Source organism: Salvelinus sp. IW2-2015, linkage group LG16 (assembly GCF_002910315.2).
Source record: "Salvelinus sp. IW2-2015 linkage group LG16, ASM291031v2, whole genome shotgun sequence".
Classification (NCBI taxonomy): Eukaryota; Metazoa; Chordata; class Actinopteri; order Salmoniformes; family Salmonidae; genus Salvelinus; species Salvelinus sp. IW2-2015.
In genome coordinates this window covers 12,546,352-12,566,416 of record NC_036856.1, presented here as the reverse complement: position 1 = coordinate 12,566,416, position 20,065 = coordinate 12,546,352, and the positions used below count along the sequence as shown (strand labels likewise).

Sequence of the window (20,065 nt, the reverse complement as noted above, 5' to 3'; positions counted from 1 at the left end):
GAATCCTATGGCGTCGAGCTTTACACCACTTCACCCGATGCTTGGCATTGCGCATTGTGATCTTGTGTGCGGCTGCTCAGCCATAGAAACCCATTTCATGACGCTCCCGGCTAACAGTATTTGTGCTGACGTTGCTTCCAGAGGCAGTTTGGAACTCGGTCGTGAGTGTTGCAACCGAGGACAGACGATTTTTACGTGCTTCAGCACTCGGCAGTCCCGTTCTGTGACCTTGTGTGGCCTACCACTTTGCTGTTGAGCCGTTGTTGCTCCTCGGTGTCTCCACTTCACAATAGGGCAGAAATTTGAGTAACTAACTTGTTGGAAAAGTGGTATTCTACTGCCTAAGTTTGTCAATGGAGATTGCATGGCTATTTGCGCGATTTTATACACCTGTCAGCAACGTGTGTGGCTGAAATAGCCGAATCCACTAATTTGAAGGGGTGTCCACATTCTTTTGTATAGTGTATTTAGTCTTGTGGTGACAGCTTCAACAATCCCTTTTAAGAGGATGAATTACATTCGCAGAGGAAAACATTTTAGAGTGGAAGTCTTGGAAGATAATACACCAAGAAATCTTGAAAGGCTGTCATGTCTGTAGATGCTTTTCTGTGTGTCTGAGAAGGGAAGGGATCGCTCTGTGCAATGTTTTCACAGATCAGGCTCTGGCTGAGGCTCCAAAGGGAGCGGAACAGAAACCAGATGAGTCCCCTTAACACCTGTCCACTGTAGGAAGCAGCTATCTTGAAAGCAAAAATACCCAGTCAGACTGGCACCGGACGTGCTGAGCTTAACATTGTGATAGTTGTGTGTTTTGGAATTGGGTGGAGAATGTGAGGGATAGAGAGACTTGTAGGTGTTGCTGCTTGCAAAATCCACACATGCTAGCTAGCTAGTCTAAACCAAACAAAAGAATTTACAATGGAGTACAGATACAGAATGCAGGGAGTGGTCTGGGGGCTTGAAGATTGCCCTTGCAGCCAAGATGAATAACATATTGTGTAGCTTTTAGTCCACCCCCAGCTTTCCCATCTCTTTCAGTAGTTTGTCTTTCCAGCCACTCTTCCTCAGCCTCTGTCTACAGCCAAGCCATGTCCCCAGAGCACTCCAAATGTCATAGGTGGTGACCAATTCCTCTAAACTCTTGCCTTGCCCTGTCAAGCTTCAATACAAAGCAGTAGCTTTATTAGACTTTAACAGAAATATTTGTATCGGTCTTTATTCCACAGATAAGGCGCCAATATTAGAATGAACAGATCCGTCATTTGCAGTCATTTATTTATATTTTTCAATGGTTGCCTGAAGAGGGTGGTCTACGAGCTGCTCATCATTGTCTTAAGTCAAGACTTGAGAGAGAGTAGGCATCATGGCCTAAAATTAACACCCGCCAAATGCGGCCTTATTCTAAAATGGATTAAGTAACCCCAAAAAATCCTCAGCAATCTACACACAATAGCCCATAATGACAAAGCGGCCAGCTCTAGGAAGAGTCTTGGTAGTTCTAAACTTCTTCCTTTTAAGAATGATAGAGGCCACTGCGTTCTTGGGAACCTTCAATGCTGCAGAAATGTTTTGGTACCCTTCCCCAGATCTGTGCCTCGACACAATCCTGTCTCAGAGCTCCATGGACAATTCCTTGAACCTCACGGCTTGGTTTTTGCTCTGACATGCACTGTCAACTGTGGGACGTTATATACAGTTGAAGTCGGAAATTTACATACACCTTAGCCATATACATTTAAACTCAGTTTTTCACAATTCCTGACATTTAATCCTAGTAAAAATTCCCYGTCTTAGGTCAGTTAGGATCACCACTTTATTTTAAGAATGTGAAATGTCAATAATAGTGAAGAGTGATTTATTTCAGCTTTTATTTCTTTCATCACATTCCCAGTGGGTCATAAGTTTACATACACTCAATTAGTATTTGGTAGCATTGCCTTTTAAATTGTTTAACTTGGGTCAAACGTTTCGGGTAGCCTTCCACAAGCTTCCCACAATAAATTGGGTGAATTTTGGCCCATTCCCCCTGACAGAGCTGGTGTAACGGAGTCAGGTTTGTAGGCCTCCTTGCTCGCACACACTTTTTCAGTTCTGCCCACAAATTTTCGATTGATGGCCACTCCGATACATTGACCTTGTTGTCCTTAATCCATTTTGCCACAACTTTGGAAGTATGCTTGGGGTCAATGTCCATTTGGAAGACCCATTTCCTATCAAGCTTTAACTTCCTGACTGATGTCTTCTTGAGATGTTGCTTCAATATATCCACATAATTTCCCTACCTCATGATGCCATCTATTTTGTGAAGTGCACCAGTCCCTCCTGCAGCAAAGCACCCCCACAACATGATGCTGCCACCCCCGTGCTTCACGGTTGGGATGGGGTTCTTCGGCTTGCAAGCATCCCCCTTTTTCCTCCAAACATAACGATGGTCATTATGGCCAAACAGTTCTATTTTTGTTTAGTCAGACCAGAGAACATTTCTCCACAAAGTACGATCGTTGTCCCCATGTCCAGTTGCAAACCGTAGTCTAGTTTTTTTTATGGCGGTTTTGGAGCAGTGGCTTCTTCCTTGCCGAGCGGCCTTTCAGGTTATGTCCATGTAGGACTCGTTTTACTGTGGATATAGATACTTTTGGCCCTGTTTCCTCCAGTCCTTTGCTGTTGTTCTGGGATTGATTTGCACTTTTCGCACCAATGTACGTTCATCTCTAGGAGGCAGAACACGTCTCCTTCCTGAGCGGTATGACGGCTGCGTGGTCCCATGGTGTTTATACTTGCGTACTATTGTTTGTACAGATGAACGTGGTATCTTCAGACATTTGGAAATTGCTTCCAGGGAAGGAACAGACTTGTGGAGGTCTACAATTTTTTTTATCTGAGGTCTTGGCTGATTTCTTTTGATTTCCCCATGATGTCAAGCAAAGAGGCACTGAGTTTGAAGGTAGGCTATGAAATACATCCACAGGTACACCTCCAATTGACTCAAATAATGTCAATTAGCGTATCAGAAGCTTCTAAAGCCATGACATAATTTTCTGGAATTTCCCAAGCTGTTTAAAGGCACAGTCAACTTCGTGAATGTAACCTTCTGACCCACTGGAATTGTGATACAGTGAATTATAGGTGAAATAATCTGTAAACAATTGTTGAAAAATCACTTGTGTCCTCCACAAAGTAGATGTCCTAACCGACTTGCCAAAACTATAGTTTGATAACCTCTTGGTGCACGGATCCCTTTAACTTCTCTAATATATGTGGGACGCTAACGTCCCACTACCAAAAGCCAGTAAAAATGCAGACTGCCAAATTCAAATATATTACTATAAAAATCAAACTTTCATGAAATCACACATGAAAGACACCAAATTAAAGCTACACTTGTTGTGAATCCAGCCAACATGTCTGATTTCAAAAGGATTTACGGCGAAAGCACACCAAACGATTATGTTTGGTCAGTACATAGCCACAGAAAAACACAGCCATTTTTCCAGCCATAGAGAGGAGTAACAAAAAGCAGAAATAGTGATTAATTTTATCTCTAACCTTTGATGATCTTCATCAGATGACACTCATAGGACTTCATGTTACACAATACATGTATGTTTTGTTCGGTAAAGTTCATATTTATATCCAAAATCTGAGTTTAGGCGGGACGCTACTGTCTCACTTGGCAAAAAGCCAAAGAAAATGCAGAGCACCAAATTCAAATTAATTACTATGAAAATTACTATAAAAATCTAACTTTAATTAAATCACACATGAAAGATACCAAATTAAAGCTACACTGGTTGTGAATCCAGCCAACATGTCAGAATTCAAATAGGCTTTTCGGCGGAAGCAAACGATGCTATTATCTGAGGATAGCACAATAGTAAACAAAGACAGAGAAGCATATTTCAACCCTGCAGGCGCGACACAAAACGCAGAAATAAAAATATAATTTATCCCTTACCTTTGACGAGCTTCTGTTGTTGGCACTCCAATATGTCCCATAAACATCACAAATGGTCCTTTTGTTCGATTAATTCCGTCGACATATATCCAAAATGTCCATTTATTTGGCGCGTTTGATCCAAAAAACACCGGTTCCAACTTGCTCAAACGTGACTACAAAATATCTCAAAGGTTACCTGTAAACTTTGCCAAAAAATGTCAAACTACTTTTGTAATATAACTTTAGGTATTTTTGATGATCTGTGTTCAATACAGGATTAAAACCAACTATAGCTAGCTTTCTGGTCACGCGCTTCTATCTAACAGGACACTTCATGTGACTCTCGTTCAAGATGGCCGTACTTCTTCATTACACTAAGGAATAACCTCAACCAATTTCTCAAGACTGTTGACATCCAGTGGAAGCGGTAGGAACTGCAAGCAGGTCCCTTAGAAATCTGGTTTCCCAATGAAAARTCATTGAAAAGAGTGACCTCAAAAAAACATCTGAATGGTTTGTCCTCGGGGTTTCGCCTGCTAAATAAGTTATGTTATACTCAGAGATGATTCAAACAGTTTTAGAAACTTCAGAGGGTTTTCTATCCAAATCTACTAACAATATGCATTTCTTATCTTCTGGGGATGAGTAGCTTGCAGTTGAATTTGGGTATGCTTTTCATCCAAACGTGAAAACGCTGCCCCCTATCCTAGAGAAGTTAACGGGATCATTTTCGTAAACAACCACTGAATTGCAGAGCGCCAAATAAAAAATAAAAAATWACTAAAAATATTTATTTTCATGAAATCACAAGTGAAATATACCAAAACACAGCGTAGCTTGTTGTTAATCCACCAGATTTTGAAAATATGCTTTACAGCGAAAGCAATCCAAGCGTTTGTGAGTTTATCGATCACTAGACAAAACATTACGAACAGCTAGCAGCAATGTAGATTGGCCACGAAAGTCAGAAAAGCAATAAAATTAATCGCTTACCTTTGATCTTCGGATGTTTGCACTCACGAGACTCCCAGTTACACAATAAATGTTCCTTTTGTGCGATAAATATTATTTTTATATCCAAAAACCTCAATTTTGTTGGTGCGTTATGTTCAGAAATCAACAGGCTCGAGCGGTCATGAAGGGCAGACGAAAATTCCAAATAGTATCCGTAAAGTTCGTGGAAACATGTCAAACGTTTGATTTATTTATTTTTTAATTAATTAATTTTACCCCCTTTTCGTGGTATCCAATTGCTAGTAATTACTATCTTGTCTCATCGCTTCAACTCCCGTACAGGCTCGGGAGAGACGAAGGTAGAAAGCCATGCGTCCTCCGAAACCCAACCAAGCCGCACTGCTTCTTAACACAGCGCGCCTCCAACCCGGAAGCCAGCCGCACCAATGTGTCAGAGGAAACACCGTGCACCCGGCTCCCTTGGTTAGCGCGCACTGCGCCTGGCCCGCCACAGGAGTCGCTGGTGCGCGATGAGACAAGGATATCCCTACCGGCCAAACCCTCCCTTATCCGGGCGACGCTAGGCCAATTGTGCGTCGCCCCACGGACCTCCCGGTCGCGGCCGGCTGCGACAGAGGCTGGGCGCGAACCCAGAGTCTCTGGTGGCGCAGCTTTAGCTGCGATGGAGTGCCCTAGACCACTGCGCCACCCGGGAGGCCGTCAAACGTTTTTTTTTATAATCAATCCTTAGGTTGTTTTTAACATAAATAATCGATAATATTTCAACCGGTCGGTAAACTATTCAATAAAAGAGTGAGAAAATTTCGAGCTACAACTTTCACGTGCATGAACTAATCGAAGGACGTTCAGCTATCCACTGACGCGTTTTGATAAATATTGCTCATTTTTCAGAATAAAAGCTTGAAACTATGTCTAGACTGTTCACACCCTGAGGAAGCAATAGGAACACATCTGGTTGATATCCCTTTAAATGAAGGAAAGGCAGGCAATGGAACAAGGATTTTTCAAAATAAAAGGCACTTCCGGGTTGGATTTCCTCAGGTTTTCGCCTGCAAAATCAGTTCTGTTATACTCACAGACAATATTTAGTGTTTTCTATCCTAATCTGTCAATTATATGCATATTCTAGCATCTGGGCCTGAGAAATAGGCAGCTTACATTGGGAATGTTATTTTTTCCAAACATAAAAATGCCCCCTAGCTTCAAGAGGTTAACAAGACATTTGTGGAGTGGTTGAAAAACGAGTTTTAATGACTCCAACCTAAGTGTATGTAAACTTCCGACTTCAACCGTAGAAAGGTGTGCCTTTCCAAATCATGTCCAATCAATTGAATTTACCGCAGGTGGATCAATGGAAAAAGGATGCACCTGAGCTCAATTTAAGGTCTCATAGCAAAGGGTCTGAATACTTATGTAAATAGGGTATTTCTGCAAAAAAAATTATACATTTGGAAGATATTTATATTAACCTGATCACTTTGTCATTATGGGGTATTGTGAGTAGATTGAGGGAAAACATTAATTTAATATATTTTATAATAAGGCTGTAATAACAAAATGTGGATAAGTCAAGGGGTCTGAATACTTTCTGAATCCACTGTATTTGTTCTCTTGTCTTGACAGTGTCAAATGTATTTTCTCCCACTTAGATTAGACACCAACTTTATATGTAAAAAATTAACCTTACAAAGTGAAAAATATGTTCTTACAGTGTGTGATGGCAGTCATAATGTGTTTGACTTCACTACTTTGAACCTTTTCTTAAAGATTTATTGGATACTTTAAGGACCCAAACAGCTTTTCATTTACAATACCAAAATCTTATTTTCAATACATTTAGTGGCTTAAGTTTCCTTTAGCGGGGTCCTTATGCAGTTGTAAAACGTGCWTTTAAGATGGCTGATTTCCACAAACAAATGCTTAATTTTTGGTTCCTTATATACAAACATAATTTGTATAGTTGCAGTTGAAATATATAGCCAATACATTTTGTATTGAATAACAGTGAAATTTACATTATGGTTTCAGTAAGAAAACATTGTCGTAATGAACAGCTAGCGTGTGCTTGTTATAACAAGCTCTCATTGGTTGGCGTAAAGTGTTTGTTTACATGGCCTTTGACTATTGTAATTAGAGGTCGACCGATTATGATTTTTCAACGCCAATAACAATACCGATTTATTGGAGGACCAAAAAAAGCCGATACCGATTAATCGGCCAATTAATTTTTTTACAAATATATATATATATTTTTTTAAATACGTTTTTGTAATAATGACAATTACAATACTGAATGAACACTCATTTTAACTTAATATAATACATCAAATAAATTTAGTCTCAAATAAATAATGAAACATGTTCAATTTGATTTACTATTTCTCTCTATACCATTTGTACACTGCTCAAAAAAATAAAGGGAACACTTAAACAACACAATGTAACTCCAAGTCAATCACACTTCTGTGAAATCAAACTGTCCACTTAGGAAGCAACACTGATTGACAATAAATTTCACATGCTGTTTATTTCATATACCTTTGACTATTGGATGTCCTTATAGGCACTATAGTATTGCCATCGTAATCTCGGGAGTTGATAGGCTTGAAGTCATAAACAGCACAATGCTTGAAGCACAGCGAGGAGCTGCTGGCAAATGCAGGAAAGTGCTGTTTGAATGAATGCTTACAAGCCTGCTGCTGCCTTCCACCGCTCATTCAGACTGCTCTATCAAATATCAAATCATAGACTTAATTATAATAAAGACAGAAATTTGAGCCTTAGGTCATTAATATGGTCAAATCTGACTCTGCTTGCACAGAACGCAAGAGAAGTGACACCATTTCCCTATTTAAAATACATTTATGTTAGCAGGCAATATTAACTAAATATGCAGYTTTAAAAATATGTACTTGTTTATTGATTTTAATAAAGGCATTGATGTTTATGGTTAAGTTCACATTGGTGCAAGGACAGTGCATTTTTTGCGAATACGCTTGTTAAATCATCACCTGTTTGGCGAAGTAGGCTGTGATTCGATGATAAATTAACAGGCACCGCATCGATTATATGCAACGCAGGACAAGCTAGTTAACTATACATGGTTGATGATATTACTAGTTTAACTAGTGATTATGATAAGATTGATTTTTATAATTTTAATGCTAGCTAGAAACTTACCTTGGCTCCTTGCTGCACTCGCGTAACAGGTGGCCYCGCAGTTTCCTCATGGAGTGCAATGTAATCGGCCATAAACGGCGTCCAAAAATGCAGATTACCGATTGTTATGAGAACTTGAAATCGGCCCTAATTAATCAGCCATGCCGATTAATTGGTCGACCTCTAGTTGTAATGCACTGTAGTGAATCTACTCAATACAAATGCTGACGTTGACACCTAGTGGTGACATTACGAACAGAATGTTACTGCATTTCTCTGCTGTTGTGAACAGTGCAGTTTCAGATTTATTCATTCAGTCCTTGTTTATTAGTGTGCTTGTGGTGCTTCAGCACAAACACTTCAGCATTTTTATCCACTGCCGTAGATAGACAAATCTTTAAGTTGTACCTAAGGTAAACTGAACAAGTGTTTTGATGTACTTTCATAGTTAGAGGATTTAGTTGCTTTTTGGTGGTTATCATGTAAACCACAAATGTTCTTAACTAATGTTAATTTTAATATTTACTTAAGAAATCATCAATTAGTGTATTTGTTAAATTGTGCTCCAAAGGATTGTAAAGTTTTTTTCATTCCACCTCTAAAAGAAATTAAAATAAAATATATATTGTTAATTGGTGACATTTGCCCCCCTAAAATTGGTATCGGACCCAAAAATTCCATATCGGTCGGGCTAGACTTTATTGCTGCTAGTTTCTTTGTTGAATGTTTTATTAAGTTCAGGTTCAATTGATTTGGGAGTGTAGTTTTCAAGTGAAATATAACTCGTATTGCTTTCTTGTCATTGAGGCCTATTTCACTTGAAGCTGAGCTTGTTGAAGGGAAAAGATACCTCTTGCGCACACAGTTTTAAAATCTTGCAACAGCTGTTCTAATATAGGCTAATCTAATCTCTCCTTGCTGTTGGTTTGACAGTGAATGCTATTCTGCCATCCTGCTAGTGTGACCAAACAGTAGACTCCACTGTATCCTGCCCTGACCAATATTCCAGTGCCCTATGGCCTAGATCAGAATCACCCTCTCCCTGTTAAAATCCAAGTTTATTGGTCGCGCACACAGATTTTCAGATGTTATTGCAGGTACAGCAAAATGCTTCTGTTTCTAGCTTCAACAGTGTAGCAATAAAAAATAATATAAAAAAATTATATGGGATGAGCCATGACTAAAATACAGTATATACACATATATAGTGGGTGAAAAAATGTGTAAACATTATTAAAGCAACTAGTGTTCAATGACTCTGTACATAGGGCAGCGGTCTCAAAGGTGCAAGGTAGAGTACCGGGTGGTAGCCGACTAGAACAGTAAGGTTCAGGGCAGGGTACTGGGCGGAGGCTGGTTAGTGACWTTCACAGTCTGATGGCCTGGCGGTAGAAGCTGTTTCTCAGTCTCTCGTTCCAAGCTTTGATGCACCTGTACTGGTTGTGGCTCGGTTGGCCGAGGTCCTTGATGATCTTCTTGGCCTTCCTGTGACACTGGGTGCTGTAAATGTCCTGGACGCTCACGAGGACTGTGTGCTCTTGTTCTGTGTGGGCGACGTGAGTAAGTCATTTAAGCGTGTTAACCCTCGCAAGGCTGCCGGCCCAGACAGCATCCCAAGCCATGTCTGATGAAACCAGTCAATGAATCTGTGTATACGTCGATACTATTCTCAGAGGCGACCTGGAACATTTCCTAATCTGTGTGATCAAAACAATGAAGCATAGATTCGGATTGGTCTGACCAATGTCGAACAGTCCTTACCAATGGCGCTTCCTGTTTAAGTTTCTGCCTATAGGTGGGAAGGAGCAGAATGGAGGTGTAATCTGATTTTGCAGAAGGGAGGACAGGGGAGGGCCTTATTGCCTTCCCGGAAGGGAGAGTAACAGAGTAGCAATGTTTTAATACCACCCTATTCAGAGTCAGAGCAAACGGTCTCCTAAAGTGATTGTGAGAGAACTGTTATATGATGATCATTAAAGAAAAATACTAGTTATAATCTGAGGTAGGTGGTGGGGGTGTGGAGGGAGGAGTTGTAGCCTGGAAGGAGGCTGGGTTCTCTGGGTTAGCTGAGAGACACAATGCTTTTCTTTCCTAATGAGGTGGTGTTCCAGCCCTGGGAGATGGGCTCTGTAGGAGTCCAAAAGCCTGTTCCTTGGTTACCCAGCCATTACACACACTCCCTCTCCAGTCTTAACGAGGGCTGTTAAGGTGACTGTATTACCACCACACGGGCAGTCAAGAGTCATGACCACAGTCAAATTCCGTGTGAGTGCTGAGTCACGGAAACTAGACTTCTCCTAAACTGTGCTCTGATGCCGCTGGTGGTCATAAGTAGCCTACCAAACTTTCTAACGGCTAGCACTCAGAGCTCTATTGTCCCTCTAATCCAAGGCTCTCCAACCCTCTTCCTGAAGAGCTACCGTCCTTCAGGTTTTCACTCCAACCATAATCCAGCGCACCTGACTAATAATTAGTTGGTTGATAAGTTGAAACCGGTTAGTTACAACTGGGGTTGGAGCGAAGACCTACAGGAGCATAGCTCTCCAAGAACAGGGTTGGAGAGCACTGCTCTAATCAGTCTGACATCAATGCAAATGCAACTTWAAAAAAACTAAGTGTAGCCTATAGGCCTAGGACCCCTGGAACTGGGTTGGAGAGCCCATAGCTTACAGTTCTTAAAGCTCAGACACACCGGTAGGACTTTCAAAGTTTCCCTGCCCGACAGTACTTTGAATGCTGACACTCTGTTCAGAGGTGCTATCTCGTTTGTGTTCAAAAAGTTTGGAAGTCGTCAGCCACCCAGCCTTGTTAAAATACTCCAAACCAGAAGGTGGCAATAGTGTTTGGCAATGCATAGCCATGAGTGTTGCTTAAGATCTGGATTTCTATACGTGCTAATGTTGCTTTTTTCTAGAAAGACCCTGTTGATAGTAGCAAGATGGCCACAGCTAGATGACTACCTAACAAGATGACGAAAAACAATTTAATTCGCTCTCCATAGTCCTGTATTGCCAGCCCATTGCCCAATATTTAGCAAGCTAGCTAACGTTAGCACATAATGCCATGTCCTTAGCTAGCTAACACAGGCAGCTGTTTCATGGAAACTAGCTAATACATTGTGTATGTCAATAGTAGCTACAAGTGGTTAGCTAGCTTGGAGGAAGTATTTAGTGTTGTGTGCATTGTCTGTGGACTTAGCTAGCTACCATCCCATAGCCTACATTGCATATAAAGTGTGGCTGGTTCCCTGCTTAATCTTTTATAAAAATGTGGCTCTCCATGGGGTGGTTCATGCTCTCTGATTGGCTCAAAGTCAAGCTGTTGGCCACTGAAGAGCTCAAATTCTCTGGCACGGATGTCACGTGAATGTAAATTAGTTAACCTTGTGAGTCAATTTCCACCCCCCCAGGCTTATACTCTAGACTAAATGGTTAAAAAATAATGTACACATCCTATCTTGAGTCAGGCTAATTCTAATGGTGTTTCTAATAATGTTAAATTCAGCAGGAATAATGGAACGTCTGACTGTGTAGCATGATTAATATTTGAATGGCTGCAGTAACTCTAACAATACAGGCTCATAAAACACCATTTGTTTCTATATCCCTCCACTTTGATAGCGCTGCAGATTTGGTTACTCAGTCAGTTGATTAATTTCTCTTTGTCGTTTTCTCCCGTACCGAGCCACCCACAGATCCTCTCTGTGCGTCCGTGCCGCTCCATGAAATGGCGTGAGTTGAAAAGGGCCTGATAAATAATTCACTGTTTTGAATGACTGCTGAGTTTCCCAGGGAAGTAACTTGTTCCTTTTATGAATTTTTCATCACTTGGATAATTAATCCAGCATAGCAAGCCAGCCTATCATAACCACCAACATACTGGTTAATATAATGTAGCGTTGCTTTGTAATTAGATTAAAATAGGAGGACATTTAATGGGCAGAAATTTGCAGTGAGTGACTTTGATGTAGGTTGGAAGAAGTTTCATCAATGGTGAGGTCTGAGATGGTAACTCTGCGCAACAGGAACTGATGTAAAAGGTTTGGTCTGTTCAGTCTTGCAAGTGTGTGTGTGTGTGTCACCCTGTCTGTCATGATGCCCTGATCTTTAGAGCGTTGTTAATGAAGATGAAGCGGGCCGTTCATTAAAGGATTTACTCGGTGTGCCTTAAGCAGGATTAATGCCAGGCCTGTGGAGCGAGGGAAGACGAAACAAGTGTTTTTAAAGATTGAGGGATCGCATGGGAGGGGTGGAGGCCTGTCAACAGGCTGGTAGAGACAGCAGGCCTATACTGAGGCATGTTCAGATGTTTAGCTTCTATCCGGGATCCTTGGGATGTCCCTCCCCTAAACCCTAACCTTAATCCTTAACCATTATCTAACTGTTTTCAATTTAAACGTTAATAGGGTGATGTCAGAGTTTGGACGTCCCAAGGATCCCGTTTTTTCCATTGTTCCCTTACCCATACCACCGATGGAACAGGGAGCCAAGCGCTAAAATGGCGGCGAAAGAAATGGCAGCAGCTTTACAGACGCCTAACCAATTGTGCTATTAGGTGTTTTTTCCCCCACGTCATTTGTAACTTATTTTGTACGTAATGTTTCTGCCACTATCTTACGGCAAAAAAAGAGCTTCTGGATATCAGGACAGCGATCACTCACCTCAGATTTGAGAAAGATTTTTTCTTCTACAAGCAGGAAGCACAGGACATACTGCGAACACCCGACAAGGCCGACATCCCCGTTTATTAGCAAGAGAAAGAGACGCAGGTACAGAGGATACAGAGCGGGGTGCCTCGTTAGAATCCGGAGAAGGCGAGTGTGAAAGCTGCCGTTACGTCAATATTACTCGCCAACGTATAATCATTGGACAATAAATTAGACGTGGTACGATCAAAAATATCCTACCAACGGGACCAAAAACCGTAACATCTTATGTTTCACGGAATTATGTCTGAATGATGACATGGATATTCAGCTAGCAGGACCGGCTAGATAAAACAACCCACTCCGTTAAGATTGGGGGGTGGGGGGGGGGGTCTGCATGTTTGTAAACAGCTGGTGCACGAAATCTAAGGAAGTCTAGATTTTGCTCTCCTGAAGTAGAGTATCTTATGATAAATTGCAGACCACACTATTTGCCAAGAGTTTATCTATACTTTTCGTGGCTGTTTATTTACCACCACAGTGACTGTACGTACATAAGCCATGGATTACAGGCAACATTCGCACTGAGCTAAAGGGTAGAGCTGCGCTTTCGAGGAGCGGTACTCTAACCCGGAGGCTTGTAAAAAATCCTGCTATGCCCTCCAAACCATCAAACAGGCAAAGCGTCAATACAGGGCTAAGTTCGAATCCTACTGCACCGTCTCCGACGCTGGTCTTATGTGGCAGGGCTTGCAAACTATTACAGACAACAAAAGGAAGCACAGCCGCGAGCTGCCCAGTGACACGAGCCTACCAGATGAGCTAAATCACTTCTGTGCTCGCTTCGAGGCAGGCAACACTGAGGCATGCATGAGTGCTGTCCCGGATGTCTGTGTGATCACGCTCTCCATAGCCGACGTAAGACCTTTAAACAGGTCAATATTCACAAGGCCTCGGGGCCAGACGGATTACCAGGATGTGTGCTCCGGGCATGTGCTGACCAACTGGCAAGTGTCTTCTCTGACATTTTCAACATGTCCCTGATTGAGTCTGTAATACCAACATGTTTCAAGCAGATCACCATAGTCCCTGTGCCCAAGAACACTACTCACGTCCGTAGCCATGAAGTGTTTTGAAAGGTTGGTAATGGCTCACAACAACACCATTATCCCAGAAACCCTAGACCCACTCCAATTTGCATACCGCCCTAACAGATCCACAGATGATGCAATCTCTATTGCACTCCACACTGCCCTTTCCCACCTGGACAAAAGGAGCACCACTCTTTCTCTTCTGGTTAGAGCCAGTTTGCGCTGTTCTGTGATAGGAGTAGTACACAGCGTTGTACGAGATCTTCAGTTTATTGGCAATTTCTCGCATGGAATAGCCTTCATTTCTCAGAACAAGAATCGACTGACGAGTTTCAGAAGAAAGTTCTTTGTTTCTGGCCATTTTGAGCCTGTAATCGAACCCACAAATGCTGATGCTCCAGATTCTCAACTAGTGTAAAGGCGGACAGTTTTATTGCGCCTTTAATCAGTACAACAGTTTTCAGCTGTGCTAACATAATTGCAAAAGGGTTTTCTAATGATCAATTAGCCTTTATAAAATGATACATTTGGATTCGCTAACACAACGTGACATTGGAACACAGGAGTGATGGTTGCTGATAATGGGCCTCTGTACGCCTATGTAGATATTCCATAAAAAATCAGCCGTTTACAGCTACAATAGTAATTTACAACATTAACAATGTCTACACTGTATTTGATGTTATTTTAATGAACAAAWTTTTTTGCTTTTCTTTCAAAAACAAGGATGTTTTTAAGTGACCCCATAACCTTTGAACAGTAGTGTGTGTGTATATATAATACTTTTGTTACTTTTACCCCATTTTCTTTTACATGGATATTTTTGAAAAAGTGTTAAAATAGGCCTATACGTTGGTTTTGTTTCGAAAAATGTATACTCACACAAGTATTCAAATACTAACGTCCCTTTTGAATATTTGAATAAATGTGCACATCCCTAACCCATTGAGATGGGAAAAGGCCCAGATGGTAACCCTCTATACCCATCCTAGACCTGGCTGACCTGGCCCAGCCGGTCACCAACCGATGAAGCAATTAAGAGATTACCCACTCCTGTGACTGTTTTGAAATATACCCCCCTTTCTCTACCAAAAACCAACTCGACACTAGGCATTAAACCACTTAATACAAAGGTCAGGATTTTATCATTACTGTGTAACTGTTAATAGGGCTTACACAATTACCGTATAACCGACAGTTATGGATGAAAACCGTCATTGTTTTTGTGTGGAAGAAACAGCAGACTGTAGATGGGACAGCCGGTCATTCGTCTGGTTGAGTCCGATTCTGCTGTAACATATGCCTTGTTTGCACCTTGCGCTTAAATGTGGGCTTGGTGATTTAATCAATATGATCCTATCACTATCTGATCAACGTTTGTTGTGTCTCCACACGATTTCCTGGTCCAATATGAATGCATTTATTTTAAAGGTCCAATTCACCTATTTTTATCTCTATATCAATGCAATTCTGGGTAACATTAAGTACCTTACTGTGATTTGTTTTCAAGTAAAATGGCCAAAAATACATTTTACAAGCAAGAATTTTCACTCTGGACTGTCTGCGAGGGGAAAACGTACATTTTGCTGTTATTGGRAGAGTGGGTTGGAACTTTCTTATTGGCCTATTAACTAATTCACTGCATGGTGATGTCACTATGGAAGGCCGAAACTTCCTTCCACCAAAACAGGCTTTCAGGCGGTGTTTTCAAACGGCCAATCAGAATTTGTTTTTCCTCACAAAAGGGATTTTATTACAGAAATACTCCTGTTTCATCAGCTGTCTGTGTGGCTGGTCTCAGATGATTGCGCAGGTGAAGAAGCCYAATGTGGAGGTCCTGGGCTGGCGTGGTTGTGAGGTTGGACATACTGCCAAATTCTCTAAAAATAACTTTGGAGGTGGCTTATGGTAAAGAAATGAAGATTCAATTATCTGGCAACAGCTCTGGTGGACATTCTTTCAGTCTACATGCCAATTGCACGCACCCTCAACTGGAGACATCTGTGACATTGTGTTGTGTGATACAACTGCACATTTTTAGTGGCCTTTTATTGTCCCCAGCACAAGGTGTACCTGTGCTGTTGAATATTTTTTCATATGCCACACCTATCAGGTGGATGGATTATCTTGCAAAAGGAGAAATTCTCACCAACGGGATGTTAACACATTTGTTAACAAAAGTTTTGTGCGTCATGGTACCAACACTTTACATGTTGCGTTTATATTTTTGTTCAGTGTAGAACGCTTGTGGATTTATATTAAGAAGCGAAGTGGAAATCGTTGTCACGAACATCTGACTATACAGACGAAGTGTCCGTGGTCAAGCAACAACGACTGCTCTCCTTGAGTGACGTGGCAGGACTCGCTCTCTCCCTCAGTGGCAGGGAGTTTTTTTCCCTTTTTTCCAGTAATGACAATAGGGCTTGCAGGAAGAGGATCACTATCTATTGTCCTTGAACACAGTGGGCTGCTAAAGATGGACACCTTTCGGTTGCTAGGAGACATGAACTGCCATCATTGGCATGGTGATATGTTTGGATCCACTGGAGAAAAGGCGGGAGGAGCGAAAAGGGCCCAGGGATGTTGGGATTGGATCCCAGCGCTTCAGAGATGGGGACGGTGAGGGAATAAGGGAGGGAGCTGAAGAGAGTGATTGGCTGAGGTTAATAAGGAATAATGAAGCACTTTTGTTGTTTCTCACACTGAAGTTAGCGCCTGCCTGTGTTTGGCCTCATTTTCAATCTCCTGCACACCACTCTCATACAAACACATGCATGTTCCTCTTAGGTTTGTTTGACTGTACACCTACAATGATTTCCAAAGGGTTTTGATTGGAAATAAGACGGTAAGTAGGCCTCGCAATCACTGGGCATCCCAGGTTGCCTATTACAGCGCTGCATCGCTTACACGAAACCCAAACCGGCTGCGCGTGTGCGCCATCGTGCATAAATTAATTTTGTCCCCCTACACCAAACGCGATACACAGGCTAAAATATCAAAACAAACTCTGAACCAATGACATTAATTAGGGGACAGGTCGAAAAGCATTAAACATGTATGGCTATTTAGCTAGCTTGCTGTTGCTAGCTAATTTGTCCTGGGATATAAACATTGAGTTGTTATTTTACCTGAAATGCACAAGGTCCTCTACTCCAACAATTAATCCACACACAAAATGGTCAACCGAATCATTTCTAGTCATCTCTCCTCCTTCCAGGCTTTTTCATCTTTGAACTTAAATGGTGATTGGCATCTAAACATTCATAGTATTACCAAGACAACCGGCAAAACAGTTCGTCTTTCAATCACCCATGTGGGTATAACAAATGAGGAGATGGCACGTGGGTACCTGCTGTGTGCATTATGGTCAGATGTAATCAAACCTGTGTAAGAGATGTTTGATGACCGCCTGAAATTTCTGCCTGTTTTGGTGGGATGGAGTTTTGCCTGCCTGTTGACATCACTAGGCGGTACAATAGTTAATAGACCAATAAGAAAGTTCCACACTTCTCTGCCAATAACAGCTGGTTTTCAGTTTTCCCCGCCCCACTCAGACCACTCACTGACTTTAGACGAGTCTCCTGACACGTGTGGAGGTTGTAGATCAAAACGGAGAACACATCACGTTTCGCATGAGTCATCTTTCCATAGAGGTGCGCTACAGATTGTGAGAAGACCGATTTTCGGGATGTCTCATGATCTGACAAACGCTGCTCTAGCTCTYTCACCTTTCACCGCAGATGCGGTAGAGGGACATGGGTAAATTGCAGTTGGTCCAGAATAGAGCAACACAAATTGCACTTAGATGTACACGGAGCCCGGATGTCAGTAACATGCATGTTAATCTCTCCTGGCTCGAAGTTCTGGAGAGATTGACTGCATATCTATTGGTCTTTGTGAGGTGTTGGTGCTGAACTGTCTGTTCAAGCTTTTGGCACACAGTTCGGACACTCATCGGTATAACATAAAACATGCAATCGTAGGTCTTTTCACAGTCCCCAGGTTCGGAACAGAGGCTGGGAAACACCGTTTTAAAGAGAGCCATGACTACATAGAATACTCTGCCTCCCCAGGTAACTCAAGCTAACAGTAAAAACAGATTAATAAACAGATAAAATAACACTATGGCACAACTTGGACTGTGAAGAGGCAGCCATTATTTAGATGTATATATTTTTTTGTATTGTAATTTGGGCTGTATTGTGCTATGTAAGTGGGTGGCCATTCACGAGCCTTGGAAAGGCTCATATTGCAGGAGCCATCACCTATTTCTGAAGCGTGAGGCAGAGGCAGGATATTATGTAGTGTTATTTGTTTTGTTACCAGTTTGGACCCCAGGAAGAGTAGTCACTGCCTTGGCAACAGCTAATAGGGGATCCCAATAAAAAACAAAATAATACTATCTAAACTTGTAGTAATCATGGTCGAATTACAGACCGGTGGGTCCCCATGGATTTTGGTAGTCTGTCAGATATCGTTTTAAAATCTACAAACAATTCTCTCCATCCCATTGCAAAATGTGTAGAATTGCATGAAAATAAAAACTAAAACCGGGAATTTCACTTAGGGGCCCCAAAAGGCTAGAGCCAGTCTCTTACTGCATGTATTGGTATGGATGTGGGTACGCAGACTCTCGAGCCACTGTGGCCCCCGTGATGAGTTCAGATCTTTTGTGGCCTCCACCCTTTAAAAGTTGCAAAAACCTGGTTTTATGCTGTTGATTCAAAACTGCAATAGAGGTTTTAGGCAATTATACCGTTTTTGACCACACTACTGTGAGAAAAACACATTGACATGCTCCTGTGTAAAAACTGTCATTAGAATATGAATAATTTGACTTGAACCCCATGTCTCGCTCTCTCCAGGTGATGGAGTGTGCTGGGCATTAGTAGGAGCGCTGTAAGACACAGCCAGCATACATAAGTGAAGGTCAGGGGTCATGTGTCAGCCTGCAGCCTGATGCCCACACTCCCGTCACCCTCACTGGCCATGGACGGGGAGAACTACCTGCACCCAGAGGGGCCGCAGCTGGACAGCAGCATGTTCGAAGTGGCCTCTTCCAATATGGAGGTACGTCGTATGCACGCACCCACACACACACTACACGTTTACACATCCACCTATTTGGTAAACTCAAAAGTTCCAGGAAAATGTGGCAACATAATATGCTAATAATAAATGGCTGCACAATGTGCCAATATTATTCCAGCAAATGTGGCTCCATAATATAGGCTATATTATAGTATGCAAATAATGTTATTGTAATCAGAGGGCTTAATATACAGTGCATTTGGAAAGTATTCAGACCTCATCCCCTTTTCCACATTTTGTTACGTTACAGCTTTATTCTAACATTTATATATATATAAAAATAAAAAAAACTTATCTACACACTACACCATAATGACAAAGTGAAAACAGATTTTCTGTTTTTTTTTTACAATTTATATTAAAGAAACAAACACATTTACATAAGTATTCAGACCCTTTGCTATGAGACTCGGAATTGAGCTCAGGTACATCCTGTTTCCATTGATCATCCTTGATGTTTCTACAACTTGATTGGAGTCCACCTGTGGTAAATTCAATTGATTGGATATGATTTGGAAAGGCACACATCTGTCTATAAAAGGTCACACAGTTATCAGAGTAAAAACCAAGCCATGCAATTGTCTGTAGAGCTCCGAGACAGGGCTGTGTCGAGTCACCGATCTGGGGAATGGTACAAAAAGAATTCTGCAGCATTGAAGGTCCCCAAGACCACAGTGGCCTCCATCATTCTTAAATTAAAGAAGTTTGGAACCACCAAGACTTTTCCTAGAGCTGGCCAAACTGAGCAATCGGGTGAGAAGGGCTTTGGTCAGTGAGGTGACCAAGAACCCGATGGTCACTCTGACAGAGCTCCAGAGTTCCTCTGTGGAAATGGGACAACCTTTCAGAAGGACAACCATCTGTGCAGCACTCCACCAATCAGGCCTTTTATGGTAGAGTGCCCAGAGGTTAGCCACTCCTCAGTAAAAGGCACATGACAGCCTGCTTGGAGTTTGCCAAAAGGCACCTGAACACGATTCTCTGGTCTGATGAAACCAAGATTGAAATATTTGGCCTGAATGCCGAGCATCACGTCTGGAGGAAACCTGTTACCATCCCTACAGTGAAGCGTGGTGGCTGCATCATGCTGTGGGGATGTTTTTCAGCGGCAGGGACTGGGAGACTAGTCAGGATCATGGGGAAAGATGAACGGAGTYAAGTACAGAG

At 41.8% G+C, this 20,065-nt stretch overlaps 1 protein-coding gene across 2 annotated transcripts in view; it reads left to right on the top strand.

Annotated features, from left to right (window-relative positions):
• Window positions 1-20,065, top strand: part of LOC111976149 (protein strawberry notch homolog 2) — a 109,981-nt gene that overhangs the window by 10,532 nt on the left and 79,384 nt on the right. For both annotated transcript variants that reach the window (XM_070447531.1, XM_024004906.2), the window contains exon 2: window positions 18,673-18,877. In XM_070447531.1, coding sequence (XP_070303632.1) covers window positions 18,767-18,877 — 111 coding nt within the window. In that variant the 5' untranslated portion in view covers window positions 18,673-18,766. The remainder of the gene's footprint in view (window positions 1-18,672; window positions 18,878-20,065) is intronic.